A 22,517-nucleotide genomic window follows, 5' to 3' on the forward strand; every position below is an offset into this window, starting at 1 on the left:
CTGGAACAAGGCAGGGATGCCCTCTTTCACCGCTTCTATTCAACATCGTCCTTGAGACTCTAGCCAGAGCAATCAGACAAACCAAAGAAATTAAAGGGATACGAATAGGAAAAGAAGAACTCAAACTATCCCTGTTCGCTGATGACATGATTATATATTTAGAGGAACCTGGAAATTCCACCAGAAAACTTTTAGAACTCATAAGTGAATTCAGTAAAGTAGCAGGTTACAAGATCAATGCTCATAAATCCAATGCATTTTTATACATAAGTGATGAATCTTCAGAAAGAGAAATTAGGAAAACTACTCCATTCACAATAGCATCGAAAGAAATAAAATACTTGGGAATCAATCTCACAAAAGAGGTGAAAGACCTCTACAATGAGAACTACAGAACACTAAAGAAAGAAATTCAAGAAAACCTTAGAAGATGGAAAGATCTCCCATGTTCCTGGATAGGCAGAATTAATATCGTCAAAATGACTATACTACCTAAAGTTCTATACAGATTCAATGCAATTCCAATTAAAATCCCAATGATGTACCTCGCAGAAATAGAGCAAGCAATTATGAAATTCATCTGGAAGAATAAAAAACCTAGAATAGCTAAAGCAATCCTCAGTAGCAAGAGCGAAGCAGGGGGTATTGCAATACCAGATCTTCAACTCTACTACAAAGCAATAGTAACAAAAACGGCATGGTATTGGTACCAAAATAGACAGGTAGATCAATGGTACAGAATAGAGGACATGGACACAAACCCAAATAAATACAATTTTCTCATACTAGACAAAGGTTCCAACAATATGCAATGGAGAAAAGATAGCCTCTTCAACAAATGGTGCTGGGAAAACTGGAAAACTATATGCAATAGAATGAAACTAAACCCCTATCTCTCACCCTACACAAAACTCAACTCAAAATGGATCAAGGACCTCGGAATCAGACCAGAGACCCTGCATCTTATAGAAGAAAAAGTAGGTCCAAATCTTCAACTTGTTGGCTCAGGATCAGATTTCCTTAACAGGACTCCCATAGCACAAGAAATAAAAGCAAGAATAAACAACTGGGATAGATTCAAACTAAAAAGCTTTCTCTCAGCAAAGGAAACTATCAGAAATGTGAAGAGAGAGCCTACAGAGTGGGAGAATATCTTTGCCAACCATACCTCAGATAGAGCGCTAATTTCCAGAATCTATAAAGAACTCAAAAAACTCTACACCAAGAATACAAATAATCCAATCAACAAATGGGCTAAGGAAATGAACAGACACTTCACAGAAGAAGATGTACAAGTAATCACCAGATATATGAAAAAATGTTCAACATCCCTAGTAATAAGGGAAATGCAAATCAAAACCACCCTAAGATTTCATCTCACCCCAATTAGAATGGCGATTATCAAGAATACAAGCAACAATAGGTGTTGGCGAGGATGTGGTGAAAAAGGAACACTCATACATTGCTGGTGGGGTTGCAAATTAGTGCAACCACTCTGGAAAGCAGTGTGGAGATTCCTCAGAAAGCTTGGAATGGAAACACCATTTGACCCAGCTATCCCACTCCTTGGCCTATACCCAAAGGACTTAAAATCAGCATACTACAGAGATACAGCCACATCAATGTTCATTGCTGCTCAATTCACCATAGCCAGATTGTGGAACCAACCTAGATGCCCTTCAGTTGATGAATGGATAAAGAAACTGTGGCATATTTATACAATGGAATATTACTCCGCAATGAAGAATGATAAAATTATGGCATTTGTAGGCAAATGGTCGAAATTGGAGAATATCATGCTAAGTGAGATAAGCCAATCTCAAAAAACTAAAGGACAAATGATCTCGCTGATAAGCGGATGAGGACATATAATGGGGGGTGGGAGGGGCTAGCATTAGGTTTAGGGTTAGGTTTAGAGTTAGGCTAAGGAGAGCAGTAAGAATGAAGGAAAGAAGGACTGTGTAGAGGGAAAAGAGGGGTGGGAGGGGTGGCAGGGGTGGGAGGGGTGGGGGGGAGGGGAAAAATATAATAAACATCATTACCCTATGTAAACGTAAAAAAAATAAATAAATTAAAAAAAATAAAAAAAAAAAAAAAAAAAAAAAAATGAAATTATTAGATTATGAGAATTGTCACCTAATCAATGGATCAACCCACTGATAGATTAATAATTTGAATGGATTCCTAAATAGTAACTAAAGGCAGGTAAGGTGTGGCTGGAGAAGGTAGGTCACTAGTGGTGTGCCCTTGGGGATTATATATATGGTCCTTGGTCCTTGCTTCCTTGCATATTTGCATATTCGTGTTTCTTTCTCTCTCTCTCTCTCTCTCTCTCTCTCTCTCTCTCTCTCTCTCTCTCTCTTTCTCTCTCTCTCTCTGTCTCTCTTTCTCTCTCTCTCTCCTCCCCCTGCTTCCTGGTTGCAGTAAACTGAGAAACTTTCCTTTACCGTGCCCTTCCATCATGATATTCTGCCTCAACTCAAACCCAGAACAATGGAGTCAGCCAACCAAGAACTGAACTTCTGAAACTTATCCTCCTCTAAGTTGTCAGGTGTTTTGGTCACAGCAACTGAAAGCTGAGTAACATGGAGAAATAGGTACCGAGAAGTAGGTCATTATTATAACTAACCTGACCATGTGGTCAGAAGCCTTTGGAACTAATTGTTGAAGTTTGGAAAAGTTTGGAAATGCAAGCTGGAGAAGACAGACTACTGTAAGCAGAGCTTAATAGTCGGTTCCGTTGTGAGTTTAGAAGAGCAGAATGCCAACAGGAATATAGACACTAAAGACTATTCATGAAGCTTCAGATCTGAAGAAGGAATCTATTGGGAATTGGACTAGTGACCATTCAGCCTATATTCTAGTAAAGAAGTTACCTACATTTTGTCCAAGTCCTTTCTGTGAGGCTGAATTTTTAAATGATGGATGAATTAATCTGATGGAGAAAATTTCAATGTAGCACAGAATTCAGGGGGTAGCATGGGTATTGCTGGTGGCTTTTAGCTAAGTTTACTGAGATAATCAGGAGCAGAAAGTAGATAAGAAACTTACAGTTTGACCAGAAAAAAAATGTATAAAACTGGGACCAAAGAAGGTGTGGCTGTCAAAGAAATTACTGCCACTGCTGGTTCTACAGGAATGCAAGATGCTAGAGTTACAGATTTCAAAGAAAGGGCTGGGAGGCCAAGGAGAGTGTGGCAGGGTTGTAAGCCCTGCAGGTCGCCCCTGAGAGGGCAATGCATAAAGAAGGAAGCAAAACCTAGAACAGAGACTCCAGGGTTAAGAGAGGCCAGTAAAGTGAAAAATCGACCAAGGAAAGCTGCTGGTTGGGAACGGAGCCAGACTAAGAGGTCAGGTGGTCTGTGACTGGCAAGATCAAAGGCGTGGGGCTGCCAAAGTCCTTTGGAGATCATGTCTTGCCACTATGTGTCTCAAAAGCCAGACATGGAGCTACAGAATTTGTTTGCCCTGCTGTGTTTCAGTTTTGCTTTGATTCCATCCCTTCTTTTTATGTCCCTATTCCTCAGTCTTAAAATGGAAATGTTTACTCTTTGCCATTGAATATTGAATATATAACTTACTTTTTGATTTTTACAGAGGATGGCCTTCAGTCTCAGAAGAGACTTTGGATTTGGACTTTAGGGCAATGCTGGAACTGTTAAAAATATTTGGACTCCTGGAGATGGACTGAATGCATTTTGCATTGAGAGATGGACCTGAGCTTCTGGAGTCCAGAGGTGAAATGTTATGATTTGGACATGAGGCATCCCTTAAAAGCAGGAGGTGAAATGATTTGATTATGAGCGCCATAAACTAATGAGTAGATTAATCCATTTGGTGAACTAATAATATGCATGGATTAGTGATTGATAACTGTAAGCAGGTGAGGCAAGACTGGAGGAAGTAAATCACTGGTGGTGTGCCCTTGAGGATTTTATGTTTTATATGTTGTCCCTGGTGTGTGTGTGTGTGTGTGTGTGTGTGTGTTTCTCTCTCTCTTTCTCTCTTTTTCTCTCCCCTCTCCCTGGCTACCATGAGCTGATAGCTGTCTTCTACCATACCTTTCTGCCATGAGGCTCTGCCTCACTGTGGACCCAGAGCAATGGAGTTGGTTGACCATGAACTGATCTCTAAAACCATGAGCCCAAAATAAACTTTTCCTCCTCAAAATTGTTCATGTCAGGTATTTTGATGATAGCAGTGAAAATCAAACTAACACAATGAGTAATTTTCTTAATGCCAAGCTTTATCATTCTGAAATTTTAGAGCACTAGTGATAAAAGATTCCTAAGAGCATCCATGAGAAAATACTAATGGCATACCAAGTATTGGAAGTCAAAATAATACATGACTTTCATCAGCAACAATGAATGCTAGAAAACAATAAAGCAATATCTTCAAATTTCTGAGCAAAACTAGAATTTATAGACACTTGAATTTATAGACACTTGAACTATGGATCAGATATAATAGTAGAAAAAGGACATTCTCAGAAATAGCAGACTTAATATCAAAGAAGATAAGTCCAAGGATTATAACCATGCAATTGGCCAAGGAAACAAGCAGCCTGTTTAGCAGTCTCAGAGGGAGGTTACCAAGGAAAACAGAAGGATGTAAGTGCATGGAAAACATTATCAGTAGTTGTAGAGAAAACACTGGAGCATTTAGAGGAAACACTGATAGTTTTATGGATATCTGTTAAATGAGACAAGTAGGAAAAACAAAGTTATAGGAAAAAAGAATATATATGGTACACTACTTGGCTTGGTGGTGAATATAGTTTTATATGAATATGATATAAACACCAACTACTAATTTTACTTTTTAAAAGTATGATATGACCATGTCCAGAAACCAAAGAAACAATGAAGCAGGAAGAGAACCAAGTTTTTATCTACTATACTAGGAAGTCAAGGTAAAGTCCAAAATTATAAGAAATAAAAGTTTGCCAATATTATGCAAAAATATATGTAAATAGCAGAAGAATCACTGGAAAAATTAAAGCGTGGTAGCCTCTAGAAAATAGGACTTGGGGGTTGGGGTTGTGTCTCAGAGGTAGAGTGCTTGCCTGGCACATGTGAGGCACTGGGTTCCATACTCAGTACCACATAATACATAAAATGAAGTTAAAAAAAAAGAGAGAGAGAGAGAGAGATTTGCTCTCATACTTAAAAAAAAAAAAAAAGAAAAGAAGACTTGTGGTGGAGGTGGTTAGGGCAGAGGATTATGAGAAGTATCCAAATCTTTCAATCATATTTAGTCTAATACATTTTAAAATAAGGGAGAATTGAAAAATGCAAGGTAAGAGAAGGATAGGAAAGAAGGATAAATGAAAAGTGTTTGCCCCATACCTTTCCAAATACATTGAGATTTATCACAGAGCTGCATTTTCCCATTAACTTTCTGAACCACTTTTTGAGTGGAAAATAGCTGGTTTAGGCATTTCTGAAAACAAACACATATAAAGAGAATGCATCTTTAGAAACATACATCTCAGATATGATACATGAATATAGAGTTATAACTGATGATTCACTTGGAAGTTCAAAGATTCTACCTTGCTAAAGCCAAAATCACAATAATTGATGTTTTTTATTAACTAATCACTGTTCAATAATCAGTGCTGAGGATTAATCAAAATATATATTGCTTATATACTTATATACTATTTATAATCTCAACAACTCCTTATAGCAGATATTACTCAGCTAAAATAAAATCCTTTTTTTATTCTTTTAACCTCAACATCTATTTAGCCTATAAACCAACCACAGGTCATTAACACTTTTATCAACTAAAATGCAGACAGCAAGTCACAGAGATCTTAAGAAACTTGCCTAAATTTTCATGAGCACAAAAATATGACTATTATCTCACTGGGCCACCATATAAAGCACACTTCTGACATTCCTTCACCCAACTTAGATCAAAACCAGCTAGGAAAATTAGCAATAAATGGAAAGAAAAAAAGTTATTAGAATTTTCTAAAAACATACTAAGGAATAGTTAAGGCAGGGACTATTCTTTTTTGTTCCTTCACAACAACATATTTAATCTAATGTGTATGGCATTCCCTGAATTTCCAATGGTTCAGACAAAAATCTCTCCAACAGGCATCATTGTAATATTTTGGTTTCTTCCTCAATGTTATGGGACATAATAAACATTGTCCATCAATGAATCATGGTTTTCTTAATGTGTCCAAGGTAGAAAGATGTGCTGTGAACATTTGGGGCAAATGATTCATTGTTGTGGAACCTATCCTATGCACCGTAGGATGCTTAGCAGCATACTGACCTTTACCCACCAGAGGCTTCTCTCTGAATTGTAACAATCAAAAACATTCTCAGACATTGCCAAATGCCCCCTGGGGCACAAGATCATCTCAGTTGAGAGTCACTCATATAAAATAGAATTTCTAAAATGGCCTGCTGTTCAGAAGCTCAATATAACTCTTTACAAATTCACTTATTCAGAATCCCATAGAATCCCCAAAGCTGAACAAGGCATTGTCCAGCACATGCTTCTGTTCTCTCTACTCAGAGGTGCTCATTACTGGTGAGATTTACTTATTACTTTAATTAACAACACAGATCTACTGATATGAAGTCTCAAAGTCTCCACAGTTAGGCAGGCCCTCGTTGTAGAAACACTCTCCAGATGATCAGTGAAGACTGCATGAAAACCACAGTTTACTGGAATCTTACCACACTTGGTGCTATTTGATTTCCAACTAGTCATGACAACAGAAGCTCTACATAAAACTGAAAAATAGTTTCCACTATCCCCTGCCCACGTCCCTCAATGATGTCCTAGCGTGACAATTGCTATAAGAAGCATCTTTCCAACACCATTGTGAGCCCACAGAGCCACCGACCTACCACACAGGATACAGGGAAGAAAAAAGGAATTTCTGAGGGACAGGTGAGTAAAATTTTCAAGCATTAGTGGAGGGTGTTAATGACCTAGTCCAGAGTGATTTCACCTCTCTCACCATTAGATAGGATTAGATAGGTCACCGAGACGCAAAATAAGTAAGGACTCTTCAAAACTAAAAAATACTATTAGTCAAATGGACCTAACAGACATCAAAAGAGTATTATGCACATCAACAACTGAATTCACTATCTTTTCAGCAGCACATGGAACTTTCTCTAAAATAGATCATGTTGTTGGAAACAAAGGAAGTCTTAGCAAATACAATAAAAGAGATGATTCCTTGCATCCTATCAGATAATAATGGAATGAAATTAGAAATCAACAAGATAAAAAACAGAAATCATTTTAACACCTAGAGATTAAATAATAGACTTTTGAATGAGAAACGGGTCATAGAAGAAATCAGGGGAGAAACCAAAATATTCTTAGAAACAAATGAGAGTAGAGATACAACATATCCAAAATCTCTAGGACAGTGTGAAAGCAGTTCTGAAAGGAAAGTTTATAGCATTGGTTGCATCCATTTAAAAGAAAAAGAAAAAGAAAGATCCCAAATAAATAATCTAACACAAAAATCAGTAGAAGACAGAAAATAATTAACATCAGAACCAAAATTAATGAAATTGAGAATAAAAAATTAACACAAAGGATCAGTACAATGAAGAGCTAGTTTTTTGAAAAGATAAAAAAGACTAATGAAAACATTAATCAAACTAACCAATAGAAAGGGAGAGAAGAACCAAATCAGTGGAATTAGAGATGAAAAGGGAGATATTACCACAGAAGCTTCTGAAATCCAGAGCATCTGTAGAAACTATTTTGAAAATTTATACTCCAATAATCTGGAAAATCTAAAGGATGTTGACAAATTTCTGGACACATATGACCTACCCAAATTGAACCATAACGATATAGAATACCTAAATATATTAGTAACAAGCAATAATACTAAAGCAACTATTAAAACCTTCCAATTGGGCTGGGGATGTAACTCAGTTGGTAGAGTGCTTGCCTTGCATGCACAAAGTCCTTCAATCCCCAGCAACACAAAAAAAAAAAAAAAAAAAAAAAAAAAAAAAAAAAAAAAAAACCTTCTAGTACAAGACCTTTAAAGAAAAAATAACAATAATCCCCATCAAATTATTCCAAGAAATAGAAATAAATTTTATAAAGCTGGTATCACCCTGACACCAAACCAAAGACACATCAAGGAAAGAAAACTATAGACCAATATTCCTGATAAATAAATATCATTAATAAATTACTAGTAAACTGCATCCAAAAACACATTAAAAATATAATGCACCATGATCAAGTGGATTTCAACCCAAGGATGCAAGTTTGGTTCAACATATGCAAATCACTAAATTCACCACATAAATAGAATTAAGGACAAGAATCATACGATCATCTCAATAGATGCAGAAAAGGTCTTTGACAAAGTCCAGTACCCATTCATGTTAAAAATTCTGGAGAGATTAGAGGTAGAAGGAACTTATCTCAACATTATAAAGGCTATTTAAGACAAACCCAAAGTCACCATTATGCTGACTACAGAAAAACTAAACACATTTCCTCTAAAATCAGAAACAAGACAAAGATGTCTACTCTCACCACTCCTATTCAATAAAGTTCTTAAAAACTATAACCAGAGCAAACAGGCAAGAGAAGGAAATTAAAGGGATACAAACAGGAAAAGAGGAAGTCAAATTATGTTTGCTGATGACATGATCCTAAATCTAGAAGACTCAAAAAAATCTACCAGAAGACTTCTAAAGCCAAATTCAGCAAAGTAGTAAGATACAAGATCAATACCCATAAATCAATAACTTTACTATACTTCAATAATGAACCTGATAAGAAAGAAATTGGGAAAAACAATCCCATTCACAATAATCTAAAAAAATAATATACCTAGGAACAAATCTAACCAAGGAGGTGTAAGAACTCTACAATGAAAACTATAAAATATTGAAGAAAGAAACTGAAGACCTCAGAAGGTGGAAAGACCTCCCTGGGTTCTTACATAAGCATATTTAATATTGTCAAAATGGCCATACTACCAAAAGCATTATACAGATTCAATGCAAGTCCATCAAAACACCAATGACATCTTTCACATAACCATAAAAAAAAAGCCCTAAAATTCATTTGGAAGAATAAAAGACCCAGAATAGTCAAAGCAATACTGAGCAAGAAAAGCAGTGTACAATACCTGATCTCAAATTATATTACAGAGTTATAATAACAGAAACAGCATGGTATCAGCATTTTAAAACACACATGAAGATCAATGAAATAAAAGACACAGAGACAAACCCATACAGATACAGTCATCTGATACTTGACGAAGGTGCCAAAAACATATGCTAGGAAAAAATAGACTTTTTAACAAATGGTGATGGGAACACTGGTTATCCTATGTAGATGCATGAAACTAGATCCTTATCTTTAATGCTACTTAAAAGTTAACTCAAAGTGAATCAAAGATCTAGAAATTAGCCCAGAAACTTTGCAACTACTAGAAGAAAGCATAGGTTCAACACTCCCACATATTGGTGCAGGCACTAATTTCCTTAATAAGACCCTTATAAAGTTCAAGAAATAAAACCAAGAATCAATAAGTGGGATGATGTTAAATTCAAAAGCTTTTCCACAGCAAAGAAAATGATTGAGCATTAAGAGAGAAACTGCAGAATGGGAGAAAAATCTTTGCCAGCTATTCCTCCAACAGAAGATTAATATCTAAAATACATAAAGAACTCAAAAAACTTAACACCAAATTAAAACAAATAACCCAACCAATAAATGGGCAAAAGAGCTAAGCAGACATTTCTCAAAAAAAGAAATACTAATGGCCCACAAATATATGAAAAAGTGTTCAACATCCCTAGCAATCAAAGAAATGCAAATCAAAACTACATTGAGATTTCATCTCACTCCAGTTAAAATGGCAGTCATTAAGAATACAAATAATAATAAATGCTAAGGTATATATACACAATGGAGCCATAAATAGGAACAAAATTATGGTATTTGTTGGTAAATAAATGGAACTAGAGAAAAGCATGCTAAGTGAAATAAGTCAGACAGAGAAATTCAAGAATCAAGTGTTTTCTCTCATATGTGGAAGCCAAAGCAAAATAAAGGAGAAAAAAATGGGGTGAGGAATCCCATGAAAATAGATGGGAGATTAGGAGAGTAGAGGGAAGGGAAGAAGGGGAGGGGGGAGGGACAGAAAAAGAGCTGAACTGTGGAATGAAATTGACCAGTTTATGCTATGGACATATATGGACATTCCATGGTGAATTTCACCTTTATGTATATCTATAAAGCACCAATTAAAAAATAATAAATAAACAGAAGGAATACTAGTAGAATAGAGGAAGGGAAAAGGAAATACTAGGGACTGAAATGCAGCAAATTATATTCCATGCATGTATGCTTACATCAAAATGAACCCCACTATCATGTATAACTATAATGCACTAATAAAAACATTAAAAAAAAAATAACCTGGTCTAGTCATGAGGCCAACAGCATCCCTAATTATCTCAGTAGAACTCTCTAACCATCCCCCACTCCATAAACCCATGCCCAACAATAAGGCATCCAACAAAAGACCTGCTCTATTACATTGATACAGATACATTTATTTATATATACATTTATATTTTCTTTTAACATTATCTCTCTGATTTTCATTTGCACTTTTTTGACTGGTCCTAACAACATGATCTTGTGTATTTGTTGGATTTTTTTTTTCTTATGAAGTGTCTCTATTCACATTCATTTGCTCATTTTTTCTGTCAAGAATCTATCATTTTCCTACTGATTTATAAGGGCAGCTAAACAGCTCTTTCTCACATTTGAGACTCAATTATCCAAGCTTCTTAAGATGTGGGATCTTTGCTTCTCTCTTACCTACCTGACCTCTAGAGGCAACATCTTCCTTCGTAGCGCTCTCCAGAGCATGAAGTGCCTTGCAGACACAGAGAGCAGAGTCATTCCTTTCACAGCTGTCTTTGATGGGGACCTTCAGTGGCTCTTTGAGGGTTCCTGCAAGAAAGACACTTAACTTGAAATTTGGTTTTTAATATAATACAATCACTTTGCAGGTCTAACCACAGACTCTTCCACAGCAGAACAGAATGTGAGGTCTAGCCCCTTGTACCAAAATCCAGAATGGGAGTGGGAGCAAGGAGGAGAGATAGGCCCTTATCCAGAGCACTGGGTTCATAAGCAAACCCTCATGAGAAACTGCCTCAGTAGCCTCTGGAACAGGGAGGAAAGGCTGAATTAAGGGTCTGATTCCAATCGCAGCAGCAACTGTGGAAATGCTTTACCTCTTCATGGAAAGAACGAATCTGCACATTTGAAGAATGGATAGAAAGAATTCAATAATTTAAAAAGATGATGCAGAGAGGATCCTGTTTGCCCATACTATGATCATCCTGCAGGAAATCACTACAGATGTTTGTGTTGCCAGTCACTGGCATTCACTGCATGATCAGGATCGAATCACTGTGCCTCTCTCCCTTACTACTGCAGAGAGATGCTGTGAAGGTCAAGTATCAATGAAATACTAAGTTAAAATAACAGGAGTCAATGTTATTTGCATTAATTTTTTTCACATCTATTTCCTTCTGAAGATTGAGAATGCCTTTTAATAGATTTTTTAACGGCACTGGAAACCTGTCAAGACATCCTCTAAAACTAAATATCTGCCATATCACTTGTTTATTAGAGGGGCCAAGAGACCACTGGAAAATCTTGGCTTTTTGCAAGTGAGAATCCCTTCTTCATTTGAACAGTCATAGACTTGGTAAGCTGTTGCTAATGTTCCCAGAGCCTGGTATCGTGAGTCCCTTGATATTCAAAATCTAGGAGGTGTATGTTACAGTAAAGGAGAAGGAGGGTTGAAAACATGAAATGTTCCTCAAAGCTTTATATCCTGTTCCTTGTCCTGAGAAATTGTGCAAGCTTGCTTCCTTGTGCCATTTATACAAGAGTATAAAGTAGAAAAGGTCAGCTCTTAGAACCTCAAATGAGAAAGGATAAATGAACTTGAATGCAAGTACTGACAATCATCCCAATCATAAACAAAGAGGTCAATTCCACAAGCCAAAGAAAGCAGGGACATCTCAGGTTTCCTGTGGCAAGCATGACTGCAAATGAACCTCTCTGTTTGTGTCCCTTACACTTCTGAAATCAAGAAAAGAAACATCACCAGCAAAATACTGAGAAACCAATGCATCTGGTTAATGCCCAATACTAAATTAAGTAGAAAATAAAATGGACTTTCTTGTAAAATCCTCTTGGCCAAAGCCTATTGCCTAAAATTTTAAATTTCTCATGTAAGTTTTTACTAAGAAACAACCAATAAATTGATTTAGGACCTAAAAAAGAAAAGGAAGCCCCTAATTTTAGCCACAGATGCCCCAAAACAATCAACATAAAAATTGCTCCTCAATTACAATGGGATACAAAAGATTTCTTTCAGAAGATAGTAGAACCAAAGGCGAATGTTTTCTCTGATATGTAGATGCTAATTCACAATAAGGCATGTGGGGGTTGGGGGGATAGAGGTACTTTATTTTGGGTAAAGGAGAGTGAAGGGAGGGAAGGGGGTATGGGAGAAAGAATGATGGTGGAGTGAAACAGACTTTATTGCCTCATATACATATATGACTGCATGACCCATGTGATCCTACAGTATGTATAATCAGAGCGGTGTGAGGTCACACTCCATATATGTATGATCTATCAAAATGTATAAATGCAATTCTACTGTCATGTATGAATAATTATAATAAAATTTTTTAAAATTAAAAAATAAAAGAAGATAGTCATAACACTGATCTTTCTTAAACCTGAATCTCCTACTACTGCATTCAACTGACTTCAGAATTGGTACTCGTAATTACAGGGGAATTTCATTGGTTTAAAAAGATTTGGGTTCCTTTTCAATCTGTAGAACTACAGTGCCTCACTGAGAAAAGCTGGCACAACATTTGTCTTAATAAACAAGCTGACAGTCAAAAAAGTATGTCCCCTAGGATTTTTAAAGGAAAGAACAAAAATTGAGTAACTATATGAGAGGTGGCAAATTTTGCTTATCAATTTAATATTCAAAGGGAGGAAAAGGCCAGGTGTGATGGTGCATGCCTGTAATCCTAGCAACACACAAGGCTGAGGTAGGAGCATCACAAGTTCTAAGCCAGCCTCGGCAACTTAGCAAGATCCTGCCTCATAATAAAAAATAGAAAATGAGCTGGGGATGTGGCTCAGTGTTTAAGCACACTGGGTTTAATACCTAGTACCCAAAAAAAAGAGGGGAGAGGGAAGGGAAAAGCAGTTGACTAAATATGACATTAGATAGTTCTATAAGACAAAGATTCTCTCAGGAATACATTCCTTTTAGCATTCAAAACTGGGCTTACCTGGAGTCAAGGTGTCTTTCTCAGGCATTCCCAGCACTGATTCAACAGGTTCAGGGAGGTCAATGGTGGAAAGCTCATCTCCAAAAGAACAGGCCAAGTCCAGGGGTTGACTTTGCTGCCATCTTGCGGCAATTGGGCTACTGGCAACAGGAAGCTTCGTTGACAACCGTTTCAAAAAGTTGCTCTTGAAGTTAGAATATGTAGTAGTAACTGAATCCAAGACCTGTTTAACAACAAAGTCATAATTTATAGCGGCCTCAATGATGAAAAAGTAAGAATTCCTTACAAGAGAATTACAAATGAGTTATCCAGCACAACACAGAATATGTGTATATGAGATGTTTTGATTTTTGTGACCTGGTAGACAGACAGACTTAAAACACCATTACAAGCCAGACACAGTGGTGCACATCTGTAATCCCAGCTACTTGGGAATGTAAGTCAGGAGGATCACAAGTCCAAGGCCAGCCTGGTCAGCTGAGACCCTGTCTCAAAAGAAAATCAAAAGGACTTGGAGAGTAGTTGAGTGGTAGAGAGTCACTGGGTTTAATCTCTAGTACAAAAAAAATTACATATTTAGAAACTCTACTGAATTAGAACCTCTGCTGAAGAATCTGTAGGTAAACCAAAATAGTTTAGAAAGTAATTATATTTTAGGTTATTAATATAAAATATAACATGAAATAACATTATATTCTGAAATTCAGACTTTTCATATCAATTACCCCACTTTACCAAGTTTTCGGCTGATTCTAGTTTTTTAAGACACTGTGGGACCAAGTGGAGGATGTCTATGGGCCTCCATAAGACTAACCAAGCAGCCCCTCCCTGCCCTTGCAGGTGGAGAAGCCACCATCTTCGAAGATGTAGTTATTTTGAAAAAAAAAAATCATACACACATAACAGAAGAAGACACTTGCTCAAGAGTTTCCTTGGCATCCTAGAACTTAAATATTCATTAAAAAAAATGATCCTGAATTGAAAGAGGGAAAATAGGTCCATGCTCCTCTGGCCCAGCTACTGTCACTCTGTCCATCTTGAATGTTCCCTGTTTTTGGATCTCTTCCACAGTTCTCTACCAGGGTGACTCCTAGCCCATCTTCACCAATAATTTCACCAACATATCCTTTGGGAAAGTGTCTCTGACCTTCCCTTCCTACCTATTCAAATTTCATCAGGCAACCTGTTGTGGGCCATGTAATGGTCCCCAATGATATCCAGATCCTAGTTCCTGGAACTTGTTTATGTCACCTTACATGATAAAGGGGGCTTTGCATATGTGATTAAGGACTAATCTAAATGGAGATGGGGATACTAAATCCTAAATTATCTTGTTGAGCCCTAAATGCAATTACATGTCCTTCTAAGAGGAAGGCAGAGGGAGATTTATCTATGCACAGACAGGAATATGGCAACATGATCACAGATGCAGAGGCCTGAGTGATAACATTCCCAAGTCAAGAAATGTTGGCAGTCATTATTACCCTCTGTACGGGTATGAATGCACTAATGGTGTGTTTCTGCATCGCATACCAGAGAAATGAAAAGTTGTGCTCCATTTGTGTACCATGAGTCAAAATGCATTTTGCTGTTGTGTTTAACTAATTAGAACAAACTTTTAAAAAAGAAATGTTGGCAGTCATGTGAATCTGGATGACAAGGCATGGATCCTCCCCAGGAGCTCCTGGGTGAAGCAAGGCCCTGTAGACACCTTGGCTTCTGCCCAGTGAAACTGATCTCAGAACTCTAGCCTCCATAAGAGAATAAGTTGTGTTTTAAACCACCAAGTTTATAGTAATTTGTTACAGCAGTTATAGGGAACCAGTGTGCAGCCTACATTGGACTTCCACAGCTGACCACGTGTGCCTCCAAAACAGCATCACCACATTATATTAATAACAATAACATTTATCAAGTGCTCAATGAGCAAGAATGTAGAGCTAAGTAGTGTATTCAAGATTCAGCCTACTGCATACAGTTGTACACATATTACCTCCATGAGTGGCAGCCTTTGGAATATGCAGTGTTCAATATTCACAACCAACCACAGCAACCCTACCAAGGTTTGAACTCTGACAAATCTATCTAATCCCTGTGCTTTAAGCATCTGTGCTCATCTTCCCACTTTTCTGCTTATTTTTATTTCTCTTCTACTATATTATGCACTTCTGAAGACCAGGGACTTTGTCTTTTACCTTAATAGCTCCAGGGCATAGCACATTTATTAGTATCTAGGAACTCTATAATGAATAAATAAATGAACCTCTTCTCTTAGAAGCCATTGATGCTAAAAAGGCACAAGGCACAAGGGAGTCAAGAAAGAATCCAGAGGCAAGAAAATAAGGTTATTTTTCGTTCTCCTCCATTAAGAATAATTTTCAAATAAACATTTCTGTAGAAACTAGAGAATTATATAAATGAAGCAATAAGATGCATCTGGGCATTTAAATAAGGGTAAGTCTCTAAAGCAGATAAGTGTCACCCCACAGTACTGACAACACTTCCAAAACCAATACTTATTAGTGATCTATGAAAAAAACATGACAAAGAAGAAAATGCCCCTCATATGCACAAACATTTTTCATAGTCTTCAAATAGGAGGAATAAGCAACAAAATAAACTTGTAGCCACAGTCCTAAATGGCATGTCTTCCTAGAGCCTGAGTACATCCCCTCGCTGCAGATTTTGTCCCTGTCCTTACACCATTCAACTTTATCAGTGGCTTAAGTGGACATTTATTTATCAAAATGGTGGATTAGTTTAAGTTAAAATATTAAAAGACAGAAATGGAATTCAGAATAAAGTCTGAGACAAAGATCAAAACCAACAAAAATAAATGTACAGTTCTTTTCACTGTACAAGCAAAAGATGGGAGAGAACTGATATGCAGTGAAAGTTCATACAAGCACCACTAGAGCCTAGGTCAAGAGTGTGGTGAAATTGCCTTTAAAAAAAAAAAAAAAAGAGCAGTATAATTTTAGGAAATTTAAGGGGAAAATAGCGTTTGAAACAGCAAGCAAAATCCCGCTGTTTTTGGACCGGTCAGAACTCATCTGGAGAACTGTTTCTGGACTCTGAACTGTGTGGTTCAAGAAGGGAGATGGACATGACAGGATTCAAAACCCAAGTTTATTTGGAGAAAAGGGACCACAATCAGGGATCAGAGTGATGACAATAACAGAGTAGCACCCCAACATGTGTAAGGGTCCTTCTCATGTGAGTCAGAAAATCCAGGGCATTTAATTTAGAAGAAAGAAGATTCAAAAGGAGCTGTCTTCACCTATTAAAGGGATGTAATTTATGAAAACAAGAAAAACTTACTCTGTATTGCCACCTATGGCAAAACCAGGACCAATGAATGAAGGAGATAAATTTTTATTAAACACAAAGAACTTTCAAAGAATAAAGCACAATTTCTCTTAACACTCTGAATATACAGTAAAATTCTCAGTCCTTCCACAGGTATATATGGTTTGTAGTAATACAGATAAAATTTTCTTTCAAGTTTCTTAATTTAGTTGTCAATGGACCTTTATTTATTTTTTTTTTAATATATGATGCTGAGAATTGAACCCTCACACATGCTAGGCAATTGCTCTAGCCACCAAGCTACAACCCCAGCCCCTAAAAATGTTTTCATAATTGCATATTTCAATGAAAATTTTTTGTTTTAAATTTTCAGTTTAATATAAAGTTTTCCCTTACCAAAAAATTAAGTAAAATATGTGAATATATTCAAATTAAATGTTAAGTAAATAAAATAATACACTATTATTTAAAAATTCACAGAGGAGTCATGCAAATGACCACAGCTCAGGAAACCCTGCTGTGGATTATGCTATTTCATCTTCAATGTTTTTAAACTTTTGTTCCAGGATCTATCTCCTGCTGAGGAAATGCCTGTCGCATAGTTTCAAATGACTCAAGTATTTATTAATAGAGAGGAAGAGGAAGATAAGAAAAATAAGACAAAGGAGGGAAAAAGGATGAATGACTCCAGACTGGAGGCTCATGGGTTCAGCTTGTTTACCTTGAGATTCACATCACATTGACACTGTACCAGGAGGAATTCAGAGCCCGGTGGCCAACAAATAAATAGAAAGGAACCTAGAGAGGTTAAAAATAAGGTCAGGAAGTAACAAAATGAAACAACTAAGAAAACAGAAACAAATGCATCTGTCTAATCTGACCATGAACACTTCAGTGGGTGGGAGAACCTGGACATTGCAGAGGAGACAAGCTGGTGTTGACAGAGTCTGTGAGAACCTCACCACACAGTGGAAAGCAAGAAGATGGCCTGTGAGCTCATCCATAACCCCACCTGCCTTTCCTAACCTCAGGATGTCTGCCCCTTCTGTCACCCACCACCAACCACTCCAGGAGCAGCATTCTGTCCATGAGACATCTCAAATTTAGGGTCTCAAAATTTCTGACTATTTTGGTAAGTCCAAAAGACCAAAATATTCATCTTCTCATTTTTTAATCCCTAATTACCTTGGGATCCTTGTTGGATGGGCTCAGTAAAACACAAGCCAAAACTGTCAAGATCTATAGATGGGCTGGGGATATAGCTCAGTTGGTAGAGTGCTTGCCTTACAAGCACAAGGCCCTGGGTTCAATCCCCAGCACCGCAAAAAAAAAAAAAAAAAAAGAAAGAAAGATCTATAGATAACAATAATGTGCTATATATTTCAAACGGCTAGAAGAAAGGATTCTGAATGTTTTCACCATAATGAAATAATAATTGAGGAAACAAATGTTTACTGATTTCAACATTATACAACAGATATATGTATTGAAGCATCACATGGGTCCACAAAAGTGAATATTTTTAAGTTTTTTTTATATTTTTAGCTGTAGATGGACACAATACCTTTATTTATTTTTATGTGGTGCTGAGGATGGAACTCGGTGCCTCACACATGCCAGGCAAGGGCTCTACCACCAAGCTACAATCCCAGCCCAGTTTTTAAGTTTTTAAGTATCAGTTTAAAAATAAATTCAAATCAAAACCAGCAAGACCATTTTCAGGTGGTGGGACTATTGTGCTCCATTGCCAATGCCTGCCATGGGGGCTCCAGAGCATCTTTAGCATCCTTCCTTTTCTTGCATCTCACTGGCAAAGGCTGCCTTCATTGACATTGTCCTCTCTTATCTTGACTTGCTCTGTAGACTTCCTGTGACACCTTCCAGATAACTTCAGTACACATGGACAAGTTTTTTGCTGTTGTTTTCCTCTTTCTCCCCTCTTTGAGCCTCTATAGTGATTTCTTATAAAACTAGATGTCTCCAGATGAACATAACCCCTTCACCAACTACTCCATCAATCTTGCCTCCTGTTTTTTTTTTTCTAAACATATTTTATCAATTACAAAGAATGCTTAAATACAGATGAAATAATTTGGTTATGAAGTTGAAAGTCCTAAATGCTATTCCATTCTCTAGTTCTGTGATCTTGGCTGAGTTATTAACTTCTTATTTCAAATAATTACTACAAGGGAAATAATGTGTATACTAAAGTAGATTACATACAGTATAAAGCTCATAGGAAAAGTAATTTTGTGCAAGGTTCAGTATAAAGCTAAAATGTAAGTTATCTAGCACACTCACTTTATTTGCTGCCTTATAATTCTTTCTTGTCTCATGTGTATTCTCATATCTCCAAAATCACTTTTAATTTGTAGAGAACTGGCTCATTCACTAACACTTTATTTGTATCCTCTACAAAGCCTGAGTTGGTTAGTTAAGTCAATTGCTTTATCCCACTATGGACCCCATGGCTTCCCCCAGACTTGACCTTCAACACACCAATCTCTTCCTCTCCTTTGGGTAGTTTTCCTTCATCTACTAAAAGAGTATTTGTGGATTCTCTAGCGTACTATCCCTATACAGAGAAATCTGCAATTACGATATATTTATAGTTTAAGGTGAGTCTTTCTATTAAAAAAAAACATGGAAAATGAGAACAGATCACCAGAAATTGAGAGATGATATCATCAAAACATATACAGAAAAAGATTCTGCCAAATGAACAAAGAAGCATATGATGTATGCAGGGGCCAAAATTTGTCTGTATCCAGAATAAGAATTCTCCAAACCATTGTTGAGAATGATTGTTTAACAGGCCCAAGTGGGAATTCACATATTATGCTTTCATTGTTTGAGGTTCTTATGCCTTAGGATCATTAAATTACACACTGATTCTTATGTTGTCCTTCACAAGAGATGTATACTTAAGCTTTCAGAGTAGTGTTCATATTTAGTGAATCTTCTGATCAAGCCTACCTAAGTATCAGACCTGCATAATCATCCTTATTTAGCAGGCATGCTGGCTTATAGGGCAATCACCTGCAAGTTTATATCGCCTAAGTTTGGATCTCTCAGATTTATTCACTCTGGGTCACTCAAGGTGCTTTTACAACAATGGACCAGCAGCTATCATAATGAGTTTATCAAACCAATATCATTCTGTGGGGCACTGCCTGGGGAAAGGTCAGTCAACACCCCTCCCAGGCATAAGTACTTTGTCTCCTCATCTCAAAGCACAGTTATAATGGGACAGGTTTACATGTATAGCAGGTGTTCGATGAATTAACTTTTAAAGTGCAAGTCCTGAGTCATTTGCTTGGGCCGCCCAAGGAGTTAATTCAAACATCTAGTGTATTGGTGGAGACCTGCAACATATCTACTGGAGAATCCAACAAGATTGTAGTGTAAAGGCTCTCAAACTCAAATGTACAAAATCTATAAAAATGCAGGTTCTGAATCAGGAAGTCAGTAGGGTGGGGCCTACAAGCCACATTACTAAAAACTCCCCAGGTAATAGCCATGCTGAAGCTCCATGGATCTCACCTGGAAAGTAAGATCAGACAGTTACCAGAGCAGTTCTTGTGGAACAGGTAACCCAGGGACATTAATAATTTAAACAACTCAGAATTCCCCACAGTAAAATGAGCACGGTTGAGAAGTGGCACAACAGTTTGTGTACATTTCTGTTCTTTACTAGAAAAAATGTTTAAAAGAAATACTAAGGTTTGGGGTTTTCTTATTTGTTTAGGTTTTGGGGTTTTGTTTGTTTGTTTTGTTTGTTTGTTTGTTTGTTTGTTTCTATTCATTCTTAGGCCATGAAGGAAAGAGTAAAGCAGTTCCTCTTACAGGTTTTACCTAAGGTTAAGCCCAAGCTATGGACTTTGCTCAGCTACCCCTAAACACACAACACAGGAGGGACCAGAGGAAGAGCAGGGTATCCACCTGAGCTCACGCTCTAAAACTCCAACAACCCAAAGGAAATAGGAAGAGCACTCCCACAAGCTTCTCAGCTCACTCTGCAGTTTCTGGAAACACAACATAACACACCTTCGTTCAGAACTTGCAAATTCTTAGTGCAGAACAGTGCAGATTCTAAGGTGACTGATGAACCATGAATTTTAGGCTATGCAACTGCCAATTGCCTCCCCATTTCTACCCTTAAAATCTATGATCTTTAGAAACTGAAAGTTAGGCCTCCTGAAGCAGGCAACAGTCAAAAGAAAAAATAGATAAAAAGTAAAGCAAAGATGAGACAGAAGCACTCTCTGGAGCTGGGGCACGAAGCTTACTCGAGAGCTGCCCAGGCCAGGCCTGCTATCTGCTCTGGGACTACAGTTCAACCAACGGTAGGGAGAAGCCTGGTCTGTTGGGGGTTAGGCGCCTGTTGCCCTGCTCTCCTCCATTCTGCACAGCACTCCAAATGATCTAAGGATGATCCACTCACCCATCTCGTTTTAAAGGCAGAACAAACCAGAAGCTTCCCAGTTTTATGAAAAGAGCACTTTTGAAGAAACATGTCCATACTGTTGCCAGCTGTTGGTTCTGGATAACTCTGGAGTGTGCCTCAAACCCAAGGCCAAATTGACACCCAAAATACAGAAACTTCTTAATCAAAAAGCAAGAACACTTAATTTTAAAGAAGCAAAAATAGAGAAAAAGTATAAAGATTCCAAAAGTGTATTGTTGATTACTTGTAAAACATGCAACAGAACAGTTAGACATCATGGGAAAAGCAGAAGTTTTCTGTCAGGATTGAAAAGCAGTCATACTACTACAAACTCAGTCCCAAGAGACCAGAGAGACAGACTCCGAGTTATGCAAACTTCAATCCTAATCTGCCTGGCTCCAAAGGCAGGAGAACAGCATTGATTATTAGAAACCTACATCTGGACGATCAACACCTATTTTCTCCTCAAAGAGTGTGAAAAAAAAAGAGAAACTTCTCTCAGCTAAAAATTTGCTTAGTCAGAATGAATCCCAAAAGAATCCAAAGGTAAATTTCTTATCCTCTCTATGAGATCTCTTGGACTTTGAGAATAAGAAATTTTTCTGATACAATTTATGAAACTAAGTTAATAAAATGACTTTTTTAAAAACTAAAGCAAATACTTGAAGTACCCAAGTAGAGGTGGGATTTTTGATAGAATTATTTTTTAAATATATATATTTTTAGTTGTTGGACAATTATTTTATTCATTTATTTATATGCAATGCTAAAAATCAAACCCAGTGCCTCACACATGCTACAACCTCAGCCCTGATAGAATTATTTATAACTGTGAAATAGCTGTATTATTATAGAGTTCATTATTTTTCCATCTACAGGTAATTGTTGTTGGTGAATCGTGAAATCATTTTCATGGGCCAGAATCAGGCTGTTTAAAAATGCAACGGACACAGTTGCCTTGCAGTTCGAAGGAGATGTATTGCTTCAGGAGAATTCTCAGGGCTGTGTGTATGTATGTGTGTTTAGTTATGCTGTAAAGCACTTTTTTTTTTTTTTTAACTGCAGTCATGTTTAAAATCTTGCAAAAAAAACACCCAACTATATTTTACTTTATGAGAAGGGGGTTTTAATGTCTTGTTTTCAACCTATTTACTTTTACTGCATTCATCTGGCATTTGATTGCCTTAACTAGATGCGGCCGGAGTAAATAGCCTTTTCAAATATTTGTGTTTTCCACCATAAATTCCTTGAACTTATGTAGTATGTTTAATCCATACAGATAACATGAAGTTCCTTGGGGTCACACATCATGTTCACAGTTCACACTTAATCTACCCTCTATTCCTGGGCATCATACCCAGTCCTCAACTGTTCAGTAA

The 22,517-nt window shown here is 37.1% G+C and overlaps 1 protein-coding gene, 1 non-coding gene and 1 pseudogene across 3 annotated transcripts in view; 2 read left to right on the forward strand and 1 right to left on the reverse strand.

Annotated features, from left to right (window-relative positions):
• Positions 1–22,517, reverse strand: part of Cdc20b (cell division cycle 20B) — a 79,893-nt gene that overhangs the window by 46,537 nt on the left and 10,839 nt on the right. For both annotated transcript variants that reach the window (XM_047556876.1, XM_047556875.1), the window contains exons 3-5: positions 13,383–13,605; positions 10,868–10,998; positions 5,352–5,445 (exon numbers count right to left, since the gene is read on the reverse strand). In XM_047556876.1, coding sequence (XP_047412832.1) covers positions 5,352–5,445; positions 10,868–10,998; positions 13,383–13,605 — 448 coding nt within the window. The remainder of the gene's footprint in view (positions 1–5,351; positions 5,446–10,867; positions 10,999–13,382; positions 13,606–22,517) is intronic.
• Trnav-uac (transfer RNA valine (anticodon UAC)) lies at positions 17,943–18,016 on the forward strand. Its single transcript has one exon. It is a non-coding gene; the product is annotated as a tRNA-Val (tRNA).
• Positions 20,939–21,708, forward strand: LOC124987591 (UPF0711 protein C18orf21 homolog; annotated as a pseudogene).

The sequence above is a fragment of the Sciurus carolinensis genome, chromosome 6 (assembly GCF_902686445.1).
Source record: "Sciurus carolinensis chromosome 6, mSciCar1.2, whole genome shotgun sequence".
Classification (NCBI taxonomy): domain Eukaryota; kingdom Metazoa; phylum Chordata; class Mammalia; order Rodentia; family Sciuridae; genus Sciurus; species Sciurus carolinensis.